The following is a 16,522-nucleotide window of genomic DNA, read 5'->3' on the forward strand; positions in this document are numbered from 1 at the left end:
GAGTGTACAAGAGAGAGAAGGAAAATAGTTTTCCCTTCATTTTGAAAGGAAAATGGTTTTCCATCCTTGAGAGAGTAATTTTACCCCGAGGAAAAATGGTTTTACACTCTTTTGCCAACCAAACAATGTAAAACTGAAAATAATGGAAAACAGTTTTCCGGGAAAACGTTTTACGCCCTACCAAACGGAGCCTTAATGTATTTTATAGATTTATATGCTTGGTGTGTATCTTCTTATCAAGTTTCTCTAACTTCTATTGATACAAGATTACTAAATTATCAACGTCTGAGTATATTTTGGTAAAGAATATTTGTATGTTGCAACTAAAACAAATGGATGAAATACTTGTTAGTTCTAGTAAAGAATATATTTGAAATGATAATATCATGAAGGTAATACTAACATCATCATATTTTTTATGTTCTTAATTATGATTTTCAAAGTTTTGTCATTAAAGGTGCGTTCTCCTCAACTTAAAAAATTAAGTTTCGGACCCAATAAGTTCAGATAAGTTGTAATAAGGTCTAATCAGGGCAATAAGTTTCAATAAGATCTAATCAGGTGCAATAAGTTTAAATCAGGTGCAATAAGTTTCAATCAGGTTTCATAAGGTACACTAAGTTCCAATCAGGTCTAATAAGGTTCAATAAGTTCCAATCAGGTCCAATAAGGTCCAAATAGTCAATGTTCAATAAATATTTGTATTATTGTCCATTATTTTATTATTCATAATTTCATATCACTATTAGCTGATTATGTAATGATTATATAGTATTATACTTGTATTAGTGTCTATTATTTTATTAAATATTTGTATTATTGTCTATTATTTTATTATTCATATTACTATTAGTTGATTATGTTATTATTAGAATCTTTTTATCAAAGTACCACAATGTATAGTATTATACTTGTATTATTGTCTATTATTTGATTATTCATATTACTATTAGCTGATTATATTATTATTAAATAATATTATAATCATGGTCAAATAATTAAGGTTAACAATAATAATCATTATAATTATAATAGAGTGAGAGATACGAAGTTAATGCATTCTACTACCTTCACATAAATGAAAGTGGAGTGAGAATTTTTCATATGTGCCAATTTTAACTTGTCAGCAATAAATATTAATCAACTTTTGATTTTCTATTAGTGCTTTATGAAATCAAAACAAGACTATAAGATAGTATATTAGTGGTGAAAGTTATGTATAGGCAAATATATAAATAGTAATTTCTTTTGTTAAATTAATTATCATAAGAGATAATTAATAATAATTTTTTTTTAAAAGACATATTTGAATAATTATTATTTCGTAATAAATTTTGAGGGGTAGTATATACGTTAGGGGTAATATTTATGTTATTAATGGTCAATTTTTTTTGTCTCATAAGGTCAAATAAGTTTCAATCAGGTCCATTAAGGTCTAATAAGTTTCAATTAAGTCCAATAAGGTCTAATAAGTTTCAATCAGGTCCAATAAGGTCTAATAAGTTCCAATCAGGTTCAATAAGTTCCAATCAGATTCAATCAGGTCCAATAAGTTGAATCGGGTCCAATCAGGTTTAATAAGTTCCAATAAGTTCAGTTTAGGTTCAATAAGTTCAGTTCAGATAAGTTTAAGGCGAATAAGTTGAAGAGAATGCACGCTAAAAATGCTATAATAAGGTACATAAGAGATAATTAATAATAATTATTTTTTTAAAAGACAAATTTGAATAATTATTATTTCGTAATAAATTTTGAGGGATAGTATTTACGTTAGGGGTAATATTCATGTTATTAATGGTCAATTTTTTTTAACCTATGCATTGGATCATAGAAGAACAATATGAATCTACTAAAATAAGAGAAGCTACATGATAATGGTAAGAATAGAAGTTTTAGAATTATTAAGAGAGAAGTTCGATTTCCACCAAAATTATCTAAAAATAAAAAACACAATTTTTTTGGGCCCCTTTCGAGAACTCATGGTAAGATGAATTTCCTCTGGGGTGTCCTCGCACAGGGTCACTCACCCAGAGGCCCAACAAGACCCAAGGGTCGTTGGTATAAAAAACACAATTGGGTATGTAACTTCTACTACATATACGCAATTTTATTATAATTAATTGAGCTTGATATTTACATCAACAATAATAATTACTCCCTCTGTTTCAAAATATAAAATACGCACGATTTTTGAGGTCGAACTTTGACGGTTAATTAATCTCAATTTACGTGGATAAAAAATTTAAAAATTAATGTTATTATAGTTCTTTTCATGACGAATCCAACGCTATAATTTTTATTTATCATATTGTCAGAGATATTTGTAGTCAAAGCAATTTTTCACAAAGCAAAATATGTCTTATATTTTGAAACGTATGGAGTAATTAGCAATATAATTATATTACCATAATTAATACAATCATGATAAGATATTTCTCAATAAGTATCTAATTTATCATCGTAAAGCGGGACTTTAAAATCTATTTAAAAATATTTAATTCAAAGAAGCTTGTCGAATCGCGTGAAAAAAAGTTTAACCAATTTGACTACATTTTCTTCCATTTAAAAGCTACGTTTAGTTCACCTGAAATTTTCTGATCTGAACTTATCTGATCTGATCTGAACTTATTTTTTCTTATCTGATCTGATTTACAAGATCTTATCTTTTATAAAATATATTATTACTGTTATATTATTACTTTGTAATTCATTATTATTCAGTACATTATAAGATCTTATTTATAGTATTACTATTATTACCATTTTATTTCTATCACAACTTTTACACAATTATTATTATTATTATTATTATCATTATTATAATAACAACAACAATAATTATAATCATAATAATAATTATTATTACAAAAAATAATTATATAATCCAAGTCATTAATTTATAAGAGCACTTATAAAATATTTCACACTTTTCCTTAAAAAAAATGTCTCACACTAGAGAAGTCGGCAGACTCAACTCTTTTTTTTCCATATAAAATAAAACAAGATATACATGGATGGTAATAGTATTGTAACTAGGATTTTCCCTCCCCCCCCCCTAGTTATTGTTCGAAACAACTACTTTCAGGTTGTAATATGTTTAACATTATTAGGTAATAAACGAAATGCCATATTTACCAAAAAAAAAAACAAAAACTATGACTTGCACAAGAAAGAAATGGGTAGCGTGCAACTTCAAATATGTAGAGAGATTTGGAATTCGGTAGGAAGAGGTATACCAGATCTAAATTTATAATTTGTATCTCGCACTTAGCTTATTTTGAAATGTAATCCAAACTTAGTAGTTTCGTTGTCATGAATTTGAGCTATCATATTTTATACTATATTTCTTATTTTGCGCCAATCTTATGTTCTTAACACGTGGCTTTTAATTTTCTATTATTTAATAACAACAAAATAACTTAAAATAAAATATGATAACAATGACATTTATAATGATAACAACGAGATTAATAATAATTGCCAATATTAATAATTAATAAGTACAACAGCAACAATAATAATCCTTTTGAACAAATGTATTAGTAAATAATAGTATTAATAGTAATAATGAATTTTTAAATATAAGCATGATCTGATATGAACTTATCTGATTTAATCTAAACTTATTTTTTTTTCTGATATGATCTGATTTGAAATAATCAATATAAGGTGAACTGAACATAGCCAAAAATTAAGAAAAGAATCCATTATCACATATGAGATATCCACCTCAGGACACCAAGATCACACTATGGCCTATATATGTTATTGAGATTTGAGAATGACAACAAGTTTTTAAGTTACTAAAATAAATACCCAACACAATTAATTTCACATAATCTTTTTTGCAGTACCACTAATCACTATGTTGAGTCAATACGTATCTAGGGCATGGTGTGATCTTGGTAATGGGGCAATCCAGCCATTAAAAAAGGTAAAAGTAATACGTTAAAAAAAAGCGATGTTTTGTAGAGGGAGCTTTGGCTTGTATTACTCAAAATTTATGTTTTCATATTTAACAATTTAACCATTTGGAGAAACTATGTTTTTTTTGTGTTTGATTTTAGGAAAACAATTTAACCTTTGCCATTACGATATTTTGGGGTAGCGCGCGGTACAACAACTAGTACATACAAAAACCCACGAAGTAAAAACAACCAAAAATCAGAAATAGAGATGGCTAACAGTATGGGGCAGTCCAGCCCAGTCCACCTCGTGGGCCATGTGGGTCGGGTCCGCAAATAGCCCGGTCTAGCCCAGCTCGAACCGTGAAATTGGTGGTGAGCCGTGGGCCAGATTTCTTGAGCCTAATCCACTAAAGCCTGCTACTAAACCGCCTAGTTCGGACTACGAAACGGGTCCAACCAGACCCATGAACCAGACCATCATTCCAGTCCAAATAAATATTGAACCAAATTGTGTATATTTTAATCAAATTGTATATATTTCAATAAAATTGCATAAATTATAATTCAATCAAATTTAAAAAATGAAATTATTCATTAATATTAATAATTGTATATATTTTAATTCATTTTAGGTTGTGTTTGGGAACATGGATTTCATTTCAATTCTAGAATTTCAATTCTAGAATTGTAAATCCCCACATTCAACTCCAAATGATTTGTTTGGGAAAAATTAGGAATTTCAAATGCATAATTTGAACATGTTTGTAATGGTATTGTTAATGGTGGGAGAGAGAAGAAGAGGGAGAATGATGAGAGATGTTTGTAATGGTATTGTTAATGGTGGGAGAGAGAAGAAGGTGGAGAGTGATGAGAGAGGAGATAGAAATAAACTGACACTTATTTTGGATTTGAAATGACATATGTTTTGGTTGGATTTCAAATTCTCCAATTATGCCTTACTTCTTATGAGTCTTGGATTTGGGCCAAATACAATTCCAAATTCTTAGATGATCCAAACAAGTGATTTGGCCCAATTCCAAAATTTCAAATGAAATTCCAGAATCCAAACAGGCCATTAAAGAGTTTATGTAACAATAATAAATAATTTCGATGGTTAAATGAATTTGAAAAAAAAATCTCATGCCGCCTCGGCAGTCCGGTCCAGCCCACTAGACCCATGAAATGACAGAACCACTTCATGAACCGTGAAAACCGGTAAGAGACCAATGTGGGCCAAGATTTTTCAGCCAACGGACTAGCCTGCCCAATCCATGAATTTCACGATCTGGTCCTGGGCCGTGAAATCTCAGCCCGCTACAGCCCACAGCACGGCTCGTCCAGCCCGCACCAGCGACCATCAGTAATTAGAAATTTGAGCGTAAGAGCAAAATTCAAATACCCTAATACCATTACAAATGGGGGTGTAAGTTTGATTTTGGGTAAAACCAAACCAAACCGAAATAAATTCGGTATTCACTTTTCAAGTCCAAATCTAAACCAAAATTCAGTCTTAACCGAACCAAACCAAATCGAAATTCCAAAATTAGAAACAAAACGAACCGAAAAAATTTAAATAACGAAAATTCTTGATAATTCAAATGACGGAAAAAAAAAATTGATGTTCATAATCGTTTGTACCATTCAAATAACAAAAAATAATGAAAATCAAACCTTCAAGGACAGAGAAGAGAGGAACGGGGAAGCAAGCAAAACATCAGCAAAGCCAAATAGAGCAACATCAACGAAGCAAAGCAGAGAATTTTTCGAGGGACTTCTTCAATCGTCAAGGTTCTTCAACTCGACGCATCGTGTAAAGTAAAGCTGCGTTCCATTTATTCCGGCGACACAGGACATCAACGAGACAACGAGTGAGGATTGAGCCACTAAAGAGGGAGAGAGAAACGAAGGAGAGGGACAAACAATTGGGAAGGAGGAGAGCGAGAAACGATTGGGAGTCTAGGAGGGAGGAGAGAGATGACTATTAGGGCGTGTTCTCTTCGGCATAAAACAGCTGAACTGAACTAAACTGAATTGAATTAAATTGAATTGAATTAAACTGTATTGGATTAGATTGAATGTAATAAATATATAATTAATATTTAAACAATAATAATATAAATATTAAATAATTATTATAATGATAAGTAATAATAATGAATAATTAATAAGAATAATAATAATAATATTTTTGGATATTTTTAAATTATATTTATAAATAAATAATATTAATAATCATATATTAATAATAATAATAATTAATGATAATAATGATAATTAATAATTATTATTTTATATTATTTGTATTAATATATTAATACTTGATGATGATAATTAGTATTATAATAACAATAATATCCAAGAAGTAAATTAATATTACTATTTTAATAATTAGATTTAATAATATTTAGTAATAAAAATAATGATTGGGTCGGACCGCGCAAAATTATATCATAACCCGTTTTTGAGTGAATTGATTGGTTTACGGGCTAAAAAACGTGAGTTTATTTGTGCTTTTGACCGAGTTAAGGAAATAAATGGGGACTGAACTTTATGGTTTTTCACCTTTTGGGGACTCATCTTTTTTTTTTCACCGTTTGGGGACTCCACTGGAAAGGGTATTAGCTATAGTTAGTTTATGGGCCCCCTATTAACAAATATCTTTTTTAACTACCTATTACTCTCTCTCCAACTTCTGATTTATGTTTCACCGTAAAATAATAAACTGATTTATCTCTCCTCCGATAAAGGCCAATTCTTTACTTAATTCGCTGCCTCAATCGATCTTCGAACATAAGCACATTTGGCGAATTAAATGATTGATTTTGTTCACGCTACGGACTGCCCCTGTTCTTGATGGTTTTAGCCTAAACTCTCGTCAGTTTGGCCTAGAAATTTGGTATAATTCTTGGCATGATTTGCCGAAATTCTTGAATATAAACGCTGCATTATGTCATCTGATCAGAAGTGAGTAGTGCTGAACTAATTGAATAATAATAGCTCCAATTTTGGACTGTTAAATCCTTCGATTTCGCTCCCAATTCTCGGCGCATTGGCCTTGAATTTTTGTCAGATTGTCTGTAATTTGTGGCGAGGGCTTGTCCCAATACGTCATTCTATGTTTACATCTTCTCCTATGCCACCGGTCAAACAAGCCACCGTCCTTCAATTTCACCGGACCGCCGTTGTTAAAGTGGGTCTTTTTTAATTATTTGCTCGAAAATATGATTTGTCTGATAGAAACGGTTGATCTCGATGTGAATCGTTTGTGAAAAAATTATCAATTACTGCTGTGACTTAAATCACTTTTCCCAATTCAGAATTTTATTTTCACAATTAAGTTTTTTTTTATTCATCAATTAATGCTCAGGTGAGTCAAATCACTTTTTTGGTGAGTTAAATGACTTGATATTTAACCACAGTCCCCAAAAAGTGAAATAAAAAAGATGAGTTCCCAAAAGGTGAAAAAAACATGAAGTTCAGTCACTATTTGTTGCCTTAACTCGCTTTTGACCTAAACCATACTCCTCCTAATAATAATAGTAATAATAATGGGTAAAGTTATAATAAATAAAAAAAATTATAGAAATAATAATAATAATAATTCGGTTTGTTTGTTTTTAATTTGGCGGGAAAATGTTATATATATGGGAGCTGAGACAAAGCCCCTAAACAAGTTAAACAAAACAGTAATACAATAACAAAAAGGAAACAACTCTTCTGTTCTGTTGATGTACGTCTCCATCTCTCATTTCATATTATGATTGCTGATGTTATAATGAATTTTTTCTTATAAATTTTGAGATTATTGCTGAAATCGATGTTCTTTCTCTCTTCTTTTCTGTTCTATTGATGCATTGTTTTTTGTAGTTTAGTTTGAATTTTTGTGGTAGTTCTTTTGGTGTATTATGAAAATTTCTTGAATTTCTGTCAATGTTTGTGTTGTTCTGCTACTGTTGGTGTATCTTTTTCCGTTTCTTCTTTTCTGAAATTCTCCATTGGTAGGACTTTTGCTTGTGTTTCTTGCGACGACAAATATGAGAGGGAAAAAGATATTAATTCTCATAATCATATACACAAACACCAGGCCCGTTTATGAGATTTTGGAGCCTAATGACGAATTTACATATTAAGGCCCTAATTAGATCCAAGTTTTTTGAATATTTGATTTTTGGTTCAGACCAAAAAAATATTTGGTCCGCATTTTTTAAAATTTTGATTTTTAGTTCAAATCACGAATAATTTTCTTTTTCGGCTTTTACATAATTTTTTTTAGAAAAAATAATTTTACAATATTTTTATGTATTTTTTTATGGATATTATATCAAAAAATTATTTTTATATTATTAATAGTTATATTTTTTATATATTAAGGATAATGGAGAGATGACAAAGAGATAGAGATTTGGTGTAGAAGATGAAGGCAGTGGTGGACCCATTTGAATATACAGGTACCAAATTGTTGTCAGAGATTTTGAGCTTGTCGGAGTAAGCAGACTACCTTGTGAAGTGAAATTTGCTTTGGATGTTAATCTACACCTTTACACTTTTCACGCATGCCAATGTAAAACTTTGAAGACATATATCTTTAGTTTTATATTTTGCTTTGATTCATCACTACTTTAAGTCAATTTTGCGAGACCTTATTGCCATAATATATCTGGGTTGGTTTATTTTGTTGAAATATTTGTTTTCAGGTGTTAGATAGACATAGTAATCATGTGCAACAAGGCATAGAAGTAGAGCTGCAAGTTCATGGTTTTTCTTTCCTGGATCAAATTGGTCTGAAGCGCAAGGTAGTGTGGTCTTTTATACTCCCTCCGTTCCATTTTAATCTACACACTTACACTTTTCACGCATGCCAATGTAAAACTTTGAAGACATATATCTTTAGTTTTGTATTTGTAAAAATTATAAAAAATACATATTAATGAAATACATACTAAGACAAATCTAACAAGATCCCACATGACTATGTTTTTATTCACGTATAAATCACAAACGAGAGTCAAAGTGTAATTTGTGAATAGTGTAAAATGTCAAAGTGTGTAGATTAATATGAAACGGAGGGAGTACTACTTAAACATGTTTATGATAACGTTGATCTCATGTGCTTTGCTGTACCTTATTTTTATTTACGCACTTTCATCCGACTATAATAATTTCACATACATCGTGAGATGGGTGTGTTCTTTGCCTTCGCTTTTCTTTTACAAGAGTGTTATTTTTAACTAAAACCAAAATACCACCAGATATAGACCCAACATAGCACTTGCTATAATTAAAGAAAACATTCTTGTAAAATTAAAGAACATTCTTTCTTGTAAGTACATATGTTGGGTTCTTTGTAGCAAAGATATCGGGTTTTACCTATCATGTTCTTGCTACACGAACTTTCTTGTAAGAACATAATAGGTGAGTCAGCAATTGGGGTTTATGCTTGCTATTATTTTAGCAAATACTATGTTGCAGTATCTACTAGCAAGCGTGTTCTTTGCCTTCTCTATTGTAGATGCTACAGACTATTCTGTAGCAAGTACTATGCTGGGTTTATATTTGGGTTCCACGATCTTGTGACATACTTCCTCCATTCTTTTTCTATTGCAACAATTGATTTTTTATACTATTCACCCACCACCCTTTCACTATTTATTGTGATTTTTATCCGGTTAACTCCGTTAATGACTAACGGCGGTTAACTCCGTTAGTCATTAGTGTTAATTAACCCTAAAAAACCCTAAAAAACTCTAAAAAAACCCTAACTAACCTAACTCCCTCCCTCTCCCCTAACCCACCACCCCCCCCAACAACCCCAACCCCCCCACCCAGCCCCCTCCCCTCCCCCTCACCGGCAACCCCCTCCCCCTCGCGCCGCCTTTCCGGCAACCCCCTCCCCTTCCCTCACTCTCGTCGCGCCTCCCCTTCCCCTCCTTCCTTCCTTCGTGTTTTCCGGCAGCCCCTCCCCTTCCCTCACTCTCGTCGCGCGCGCCTCCCCTCCCCCTTCCTCACTCTCGTCGGCGCCTCCCCTCCCCCTCCCTCACTCTCGCGCGCCTCCCCTCCCCCTTCGCGTTTTCGCTGCTGCTGCCGAAAGAGGAGTGCGACGCTGCTGCTGCCGGAAAGAGGAGTGCGAAGGAAGGAAGGAGGGGGAGGGGAGGCGCGACGAGAGTGAGGGAGGGGAGGGCTGCCGGAAAGGGGGAGGGGGTTGCCGGCGAGGGAGGGGGGTTGCCGGCGAGGGAGGGAGAGGGGAGGGGGTGGGGCTGGGGTTGGGTGGTATGGTGGGTCTAGGGTTTAGGGGTTGGGGGTTGGGTTAGGGATAGTTAATTAGGTTAATTAAGTTAATTAGGGCGAATTAGGTTGACTTAGGACTAATTAAGTTGACTAATGGCAAAGTTGTAAATACAACCTAACGGAGCACTAACGTCCGTTAAAACTAAGGGTATCTGGTGAATTTTGTTAAAAGTCAGGGGTATATGGTGAATTTTGAAAAAAGCTGGGGGTATTTGGTGAATACATTTTTTTGTCAGGGTATTTGGTGAAAAAATCGATTTTTTTTGGTCCGTTGCCGGACCCGATTTTTCTTTTGCTGCTTTGAACAATAAAAAATGTCTTTTCGGTCTAAATTTTGGTCCGGCCCGTAAATTCCGCTCTTTTTTTTTTATCCGAAATAACGAGCTTTGGGCACAAAATTTTATAATTAAGGAATTTCTTAAATAGTTATTACAAGTTAGCAGCTATGAGCATGAGTCAACATTTATATACTTATATTATACGATTTTTTCACCAAGTACCCTCGAGTTTTAAAAAAAATCACGAGGTGTCCCCCAACTTTTCAAAATACAAGAGGTACTCTTAAGTTTCCTAACAATACACTCAAATATCCCTAATGACTAACAATGTTAACCGTCGTTAGTCATAAATCCTAATTAAGCAATTATCCTAACTCTAACCCTAACCTCGAAACCATAAACCTAACACTAACCCCCTTCGCCCACCCCCACCCCGCAACCCCCTCCACCACTCCTCGCAGCCCCCTCCCCCACCGCCACGTCGAACTCCCTCTCCCCCCACAACCCTGTCGAATTCCCCCTCTCCCCTAAACCTCGTTGAATTTTGCACCCCCTCCCATAACCGTCGCCGAATTAGTGGTTAGAGTTTGAAGTTAGAGGTTAGGGTTAGGTTAGAAGTTTAAAATGTTTCACACTTTTTCTTAAAAAAAAAGTTTCACACTTGAGAAGTCGGCAGACTCAACTCTTTTTTTTCATATAAAATAAAATAAGATATACATGGATGGTGATAGTATTGTAACATATTATATTTTTATTTTATTTTGCGCCAATCTTATGTTCTTAACCCGTGGCTTTTAATTTTCTATTATTTAAAAACAATAAAATAACTTAAAATAAAATAATGATAAACATTTATAATGATAACAACGAGATTAATAATAATTATCAATATTAATAATTAATAAATACAATAGCAACAATAATAATCCTTTTGAACAAATGTACTAGTAAATAATTATATTAATAGTAATAATGAATTTTTAAATATAAGCATGATCTGATCTGAACTTATCTGATCTGATCTAAACTTATTTTTTCTGATCTGATCTGAAATAAGTAAAAATAAGGTCAACTGAATATAGCCAATTTCATTCTCAAATCCTTATTTTAGTAACTTAAAAACTTGTTGTCATTCTCAAATCTCAATAACATATATAGGGCATATTGTGATCTTGGTGTGCTGAGGTGGATATCTCATATGTAATAATGGATTCTTTTGTTAGTTTTTGGCTATATTCAATTCACCTTATTTTTTGCTTATTTCAGATCAGATCAGATCAGAAAAAATGGGTTATGCTATATGACAGAAATAAGACAGAAATACATTGCTTAAAATTGAATTTAGTTGTAAATTTATGACAAAAGTTTGCATTAATCTATGTAATAAATGATCAGTTAATGCTTGTTTTTTCTATTTTTAGCTTTTTGTATACAACTCTTAAGACTGCTTCTAGCTTTTTCCTAAAATAAATACCCAACACAATTAATTTCACATAATCTTTTTGCAGTACCACTAATCACTATGTTGAGTCAAATCAGTTGTTCGCTCAGCCCAAAAAGAGTATTCCATTTAAAATAGTGTGACGCAAACTTTCTCTCTCCTCTCTCTTTCTCTCTCTTCCGCAACATACCAATTCTAGTGAGAGAAACTAGAGAGAGAAAACAATACTGTAGAATCTAGTTAAGGAAGTTTAACAATTATTACAGAAAAGTCTTCTTCGTTTGCTAACTAGCTATGTTTCCGACGAATTCTCCGGCAAGTTTTCTCTCTTTTTTTTTTTTAATTCTAGGGTTTCAAATTCTCTCTCCTGCATGCATTTTCGTCGCCGATTTTTTGTTTCTATAATTTGTTGCTTCAATTTTAGTTATTGCAATGTAATTGGAGTTTATGGAGTTTATAATCGATATATTTATGCGAATTGTTGGCTCTTTTTTTGTTTATGCATTGTTTTTATGTGAATTTGAGAATTTACTAGAACTTTATTGGTTTTATTGCTTTCAAGAATTGGTTTTTTATGTAATGCTAATTTTGTGTGTATTGTGTTCCAAGTTGCATGCAATGTTGTGCTTTTTTTTTTTTGTTGTATTGGGGAGTCTTGATGAATTGGATGCTATTAAGTGTCATGTGGATTTGGTGTTGTTGTGCATTGGTAGGGAAGAGGAATTGCCCATTACAAATTGATCTTTCTCTTATTTTTTTATGTCGCAGATTCCAATTAATGCCAAGCCGCTTGCTGTGCAAGATGTTGCAGCTGTAAATCGTGTAGAACCAAACAATTTTTCTGTAAATGCTGGGAATGAAGCGCCAAATGGGGCACTTCCTTATGCGAATTCCTTGATGTCTGGTTCTAAGGTTGGTGCTTGGTTGAACATAAATTTGCATTTGATGATATTCATGAATCTCTACCCAATCTTTTTCTGCACTACTTAAAACTTTTCCTTCTGATTTTGACAATATGCTTATCAGTGAGAAGATAAAAATTAAAATGGCTCGTTGTATCTTGTAACCATTGTCAAACTGTAGTGCTAAGGAAAATATGATGTCCAATATATTTCTGTTTATTTTTGGTTTGCAGAAATTGCAAGATGAAGTAGAAAAAACTGGGAGTAAAATGAAACAGCATGAGGATAATTTAAAATTCCTGAAGGCTCAAAAAAATCAGCTGGATGATGCCATTCTGGATTTGCAAGGTATAATATTAATTAATTCTATTGTCTCTCCACTACTTCAGAGAACTGTTGTACTTGTTTGAATACGGAAGCCGGAGATTTAGTGGAAAGTATGCTCCTTCTTTTGGTGACTACATATGATCTTGTAACATATTTATAATGTCGGAAGTATAAAATGTAAAGTAGGGAGAGAGGGGATAAAGATAAAACTTTGTTTTGTGTTGAATATTGTTCATTTTAACTACTGTATACTATCTAGTATGCTTTCTTTGTGTGGTATAAAATAGGAAAATTTGGGACTTCAGCCTCTTGAAGAAAACATCCTACTGTTAGTATGCCTCCTTGCTATCTAGTATCTTCTATAGATGTCTAATGCAGTTTATTTCGTTTCTTCTGCAGTTAGCCTTGGTAAGTACATTTCCTCCAGTGCACCCAAGACTGAAGACAGTGATACTTCTCAAGTTCGAAGTGAGGATGAAACTGTTGAGCAAATATTAAGGCATGAGAATTCTGCAGCTGGTATATATTGCCAATTCAAATATCGTCATGGTTCACAGCTCTCAACTCCTATTTTGAGTGAAGATGTTCTTGGTGTTGTTGCTTCTCTAGGCAAAGTGGATGAAGATAATCTCAACAGGTAACTTGAAGTCAAAGTTTATCAATATACCTGACTTGAATTCCTCACCGCACCTTGCACTCAAAACAATATAATACAAGAAAATCACTTCTATTGGTTCTGATAGGGAACTGTGTTATTATCAGCGACTTCCAAATTTGGTAACAAGCTGTTCTTTCAAACCCTTGTTGTCGGCTGACTTTATTTTTATGCTTGTGCTTGTGGTTTTCTCTCTCAGGCTTTTTTCTGAGTATTTGGGCTTGCAGAATATGCTTGCAATCGTCTGTAAGACTTATGAAGGCATCAAAGTTTTGGAAATGTATGATGGTGAAGGACTGGTGAATAAAGGTTCTGGTATTCAAGGCCTTGGAGCTTCTATTGGACGTGCTTTGGAGGGTCGTTATTCTGTTATATGTCTTGAGTACTTAAGGCATGATACCCGAAACTATATGTAGTCAGCTACAACTAAGCTGATATGTTAGTCACTTTTAACACTTTCCTTTTGCAGACCATATGCTGGTGAGTTTTTATCCGATGACCCCCAAAGGAGACTTGATATTCCGAAGCCAAGATTGCCTAATGGCAATACTCCAGCTGGCTTTCTCGGCTATGCTGTAAATATGGTTAATTTAGATAGACCCCATATCTTTTGTTTGACTTCAAGTGGGAGTGGCCTCAGGGAGACACTGTTCTACACTCTCTTCTCACGTCTTCAAGTCTACAGAACAAGAGCTGAGATGCTTCTTGCTCTTCCATGCATCAGTGATGGAGCTGTCTCTTTGGATGGCGGAATGATTAGGTCTACTGGTGTGTTCTCCCTTGGTAGCAGGTACTTTTGTACATATTTTCAAAATCTTCTAAACACTCGAAAAGTGCATCTGATTCTTTAGAAAAGGCTAGTTTTTTGCATATTCTTTATAGGGTTTAGTGATATGTAGTGCCATCACTTTCTATCACTAACAAGTAACAAAGCCTGCAATAAATGGAAGGATTGGATCTGATGCTTAAGAGGCAACCTCATTTATCCAGTTTGGCTTATATAAAAGCATCAGTATTGCTCAATTTTTTTGCCATTAGATTTAGTTTGTTAAGAGTCATTGTTAGCTGATCCTTGTGCTTGACCGCTGGTGAGTTCCCTGCCATTTGGTTGTAGTTTGGTTCTGATGATAACTAATTTCGTGGGTATTGTAGAGTAGTCTGTTGGAAAATTCTACATTTCAAACTATCGTTGCTCTGCGTACATTACTGCCACTCTCTGATAGGAGAAGTTGCTGAGTTTATATCTGTAGCTAGCTAGCAGCTTTTGGATCTATGTTGATTGCTGTGTTATAGAAGTACTATTTCCAAATTTGAGTCCTAATATTATATGAAATCTATTTCCGGGCTAGTATTTCCTGGATGCACTTTGTTGGTTCTTTTTTATCTTTTCTGAAAGTTAACTGCATTGTTTTTTTCTGCTGCTTTACGGTGCTTTTCCCAATGTTCCTGAAATAAGGGAAGATGTAGATGTGAGGTTCCCGAAATTCTCCCAGAGAGCAGGTCTCCCTGACAAGTATTATGAGCTTGAGAATCAGATCAAGCAGAAGAAATGGGAAAAGGAGAGACTTCAAGAAGATATCAGAAGAGAACAGGCATTGTTAGATCAAGAAAAGTACAACTTCTCACTGAGAAAGCAAGATTTTCTGAAGTTTTTAGCCGACAGCTCAACTATCATTACTCAGGTAGTTCTTTCTGCTGCTTGTCAGTTTTGGTGAAGAAGTTCTAAGTGATTTTGCTGAATGTTAATATGATCTTATATGATGATTGACAGCATCAGTTGCAAACAGCAGCCGCCCACAACAGACAGGGTCCCCCTCGATGATACAATTCCTGTTGGAGTGACTAAGACTGCCATAACCTCAATGAACTACACGAAATGTTGGATTTTACCCCATTTATTTTAGGGGCTTCCAGATGGTGGCAGGTTGCACTCCCGTTGGGTGATTAGTTTGTAGGTTGTTCTTCGTAGTTGGAATAGCATTGTAAAGTATCAAATGAATTCCTTCCATCTCTATCTCACCCTTTAGCAGGGATTTGAGAACTTCAGGTTGTCTTGGCTTTAAACTGATCTAACTTGTATTTTGAAACGTCTGAAGCAAGTGAAATGGAATTCCGGGGGCTTTGGAAAGCTTAGCCCATTGTTTTTCCTTCTGAACACTAGAATGCAAGTGATTTGTTGTTGAGCAACAGTTAAAGAGTAGTGGAAGAATGAGAAATTTTCGCTTTTTCGTCTTCGTGACTAGAGGTGGTAATGTAAGTTTGTATTATTCCTTCTGTCTGCTTCTTGCTTCTTGCTTCTTGCTTCTTGCTTCAAAGGTTCTTCCGATGGTTTGCAACTTGATATGTGCTGCACTACCCTATACATGCTTCTCTGTCAAGATATGGTTGTGACATTGTACCAACGCCGGGCATTCCCTCTTTATCGACATCATACATGTCTTTCGTGACATGATTTGCACCATGGTGTGATGCATTGACACTTATATCTGAAGTGTAATCCAAGGTTTAGGGAATTACTTGTCAAATTACTTGGGGTTATTATCCTATCATTTTATTTGAGGGCTAGTCTGTATTGACATTACCTAATACTTCCTCTGTTTCTTTTTACTCGCTACACTTCTCATTTCACGGACTCTTAGGTAATTTTTGGAGAAGAGAGAGGTAGAGAGTAAAAAGAAAAGAGACCCATGTGGGAGGAGAGAGATAGAGAGAGTTTATTGCCCAAA

General features: G+C 33.8%; 1 protein-coding gene across 1 annotated transcript; it reads left to right on the top strand.

Annotated features, from left to right (window-relative positions):
• Positions 1 to 12,024: 12,024 nt before the first annotated feature.
• On the top strand, positions 12,025 to 16,070 carry LOC104888237 (protein DEFECTIVE IN MERISTEM SILENCING 3). Its single transcript, XM_010673136.4, has 8 exons — positions 12,025 to 12,227; positions 12,681 to 12,824; positions 13,048 to 13,162; positions 13,541 to 13,778; positions 13,996 to 14,187; positions 14,266 to 14,586; positions 15,253 to 15,478; positions 15,568 to 16,070. Exons 1-8 carry the CDS (start codon positions 12,207 to 12,209, stop codon positions 15,616 to 15,618), a joined length of 1,308 nt encoding a protein of 435 aa, XP_010671438.1. The 5' UTR covers positions 12,025 to 12,206; the 3' UTR covers positions 15,619 to 16,070.
• The last annotated feature ends 452 nt before the right edge of the window (positions 16,071 to 16,522 follow it).

The sequence above is a fragment of the Beta vulgaris genome, chromosome 3 (genome assembly GCF_026745355.1).
Source record: "Beta vulgaris subsp. vulgaris cultivar EL10 chromosome 3, EL10.2, whole genome shotgun sequence".
Taxonomy (NCBI): Eukaryota; Viridiplantae; Streptophyta; class Magnoliopsida; order Caryophyllales; family Amaranthaceae; genus Beta; species Beta vulgaris.

Bases quoted from the DNA above. Each gene is read 5' to 3' on its own strand.
- LOC104888237 (XM_010673136.4), top strand. From the start codon at position 12,207: ATGTTTCCGACGAATTCTCCG. The intron at 12,825-13,047 runs GTTGGTGCTTGG...TTTGGTTTGCAG, and splicing joins CCTTGATGTCTGGTTCTAAG to AAATTGCAAGATGAAGTAGA. The intron at 14,188-14,265 runs GCATGATACCCG...TTCCTTTTGCAG, and splicing joins ATATGTCTTGAGTACTTAAG to ACCATATGCTGGTGAGTTTT.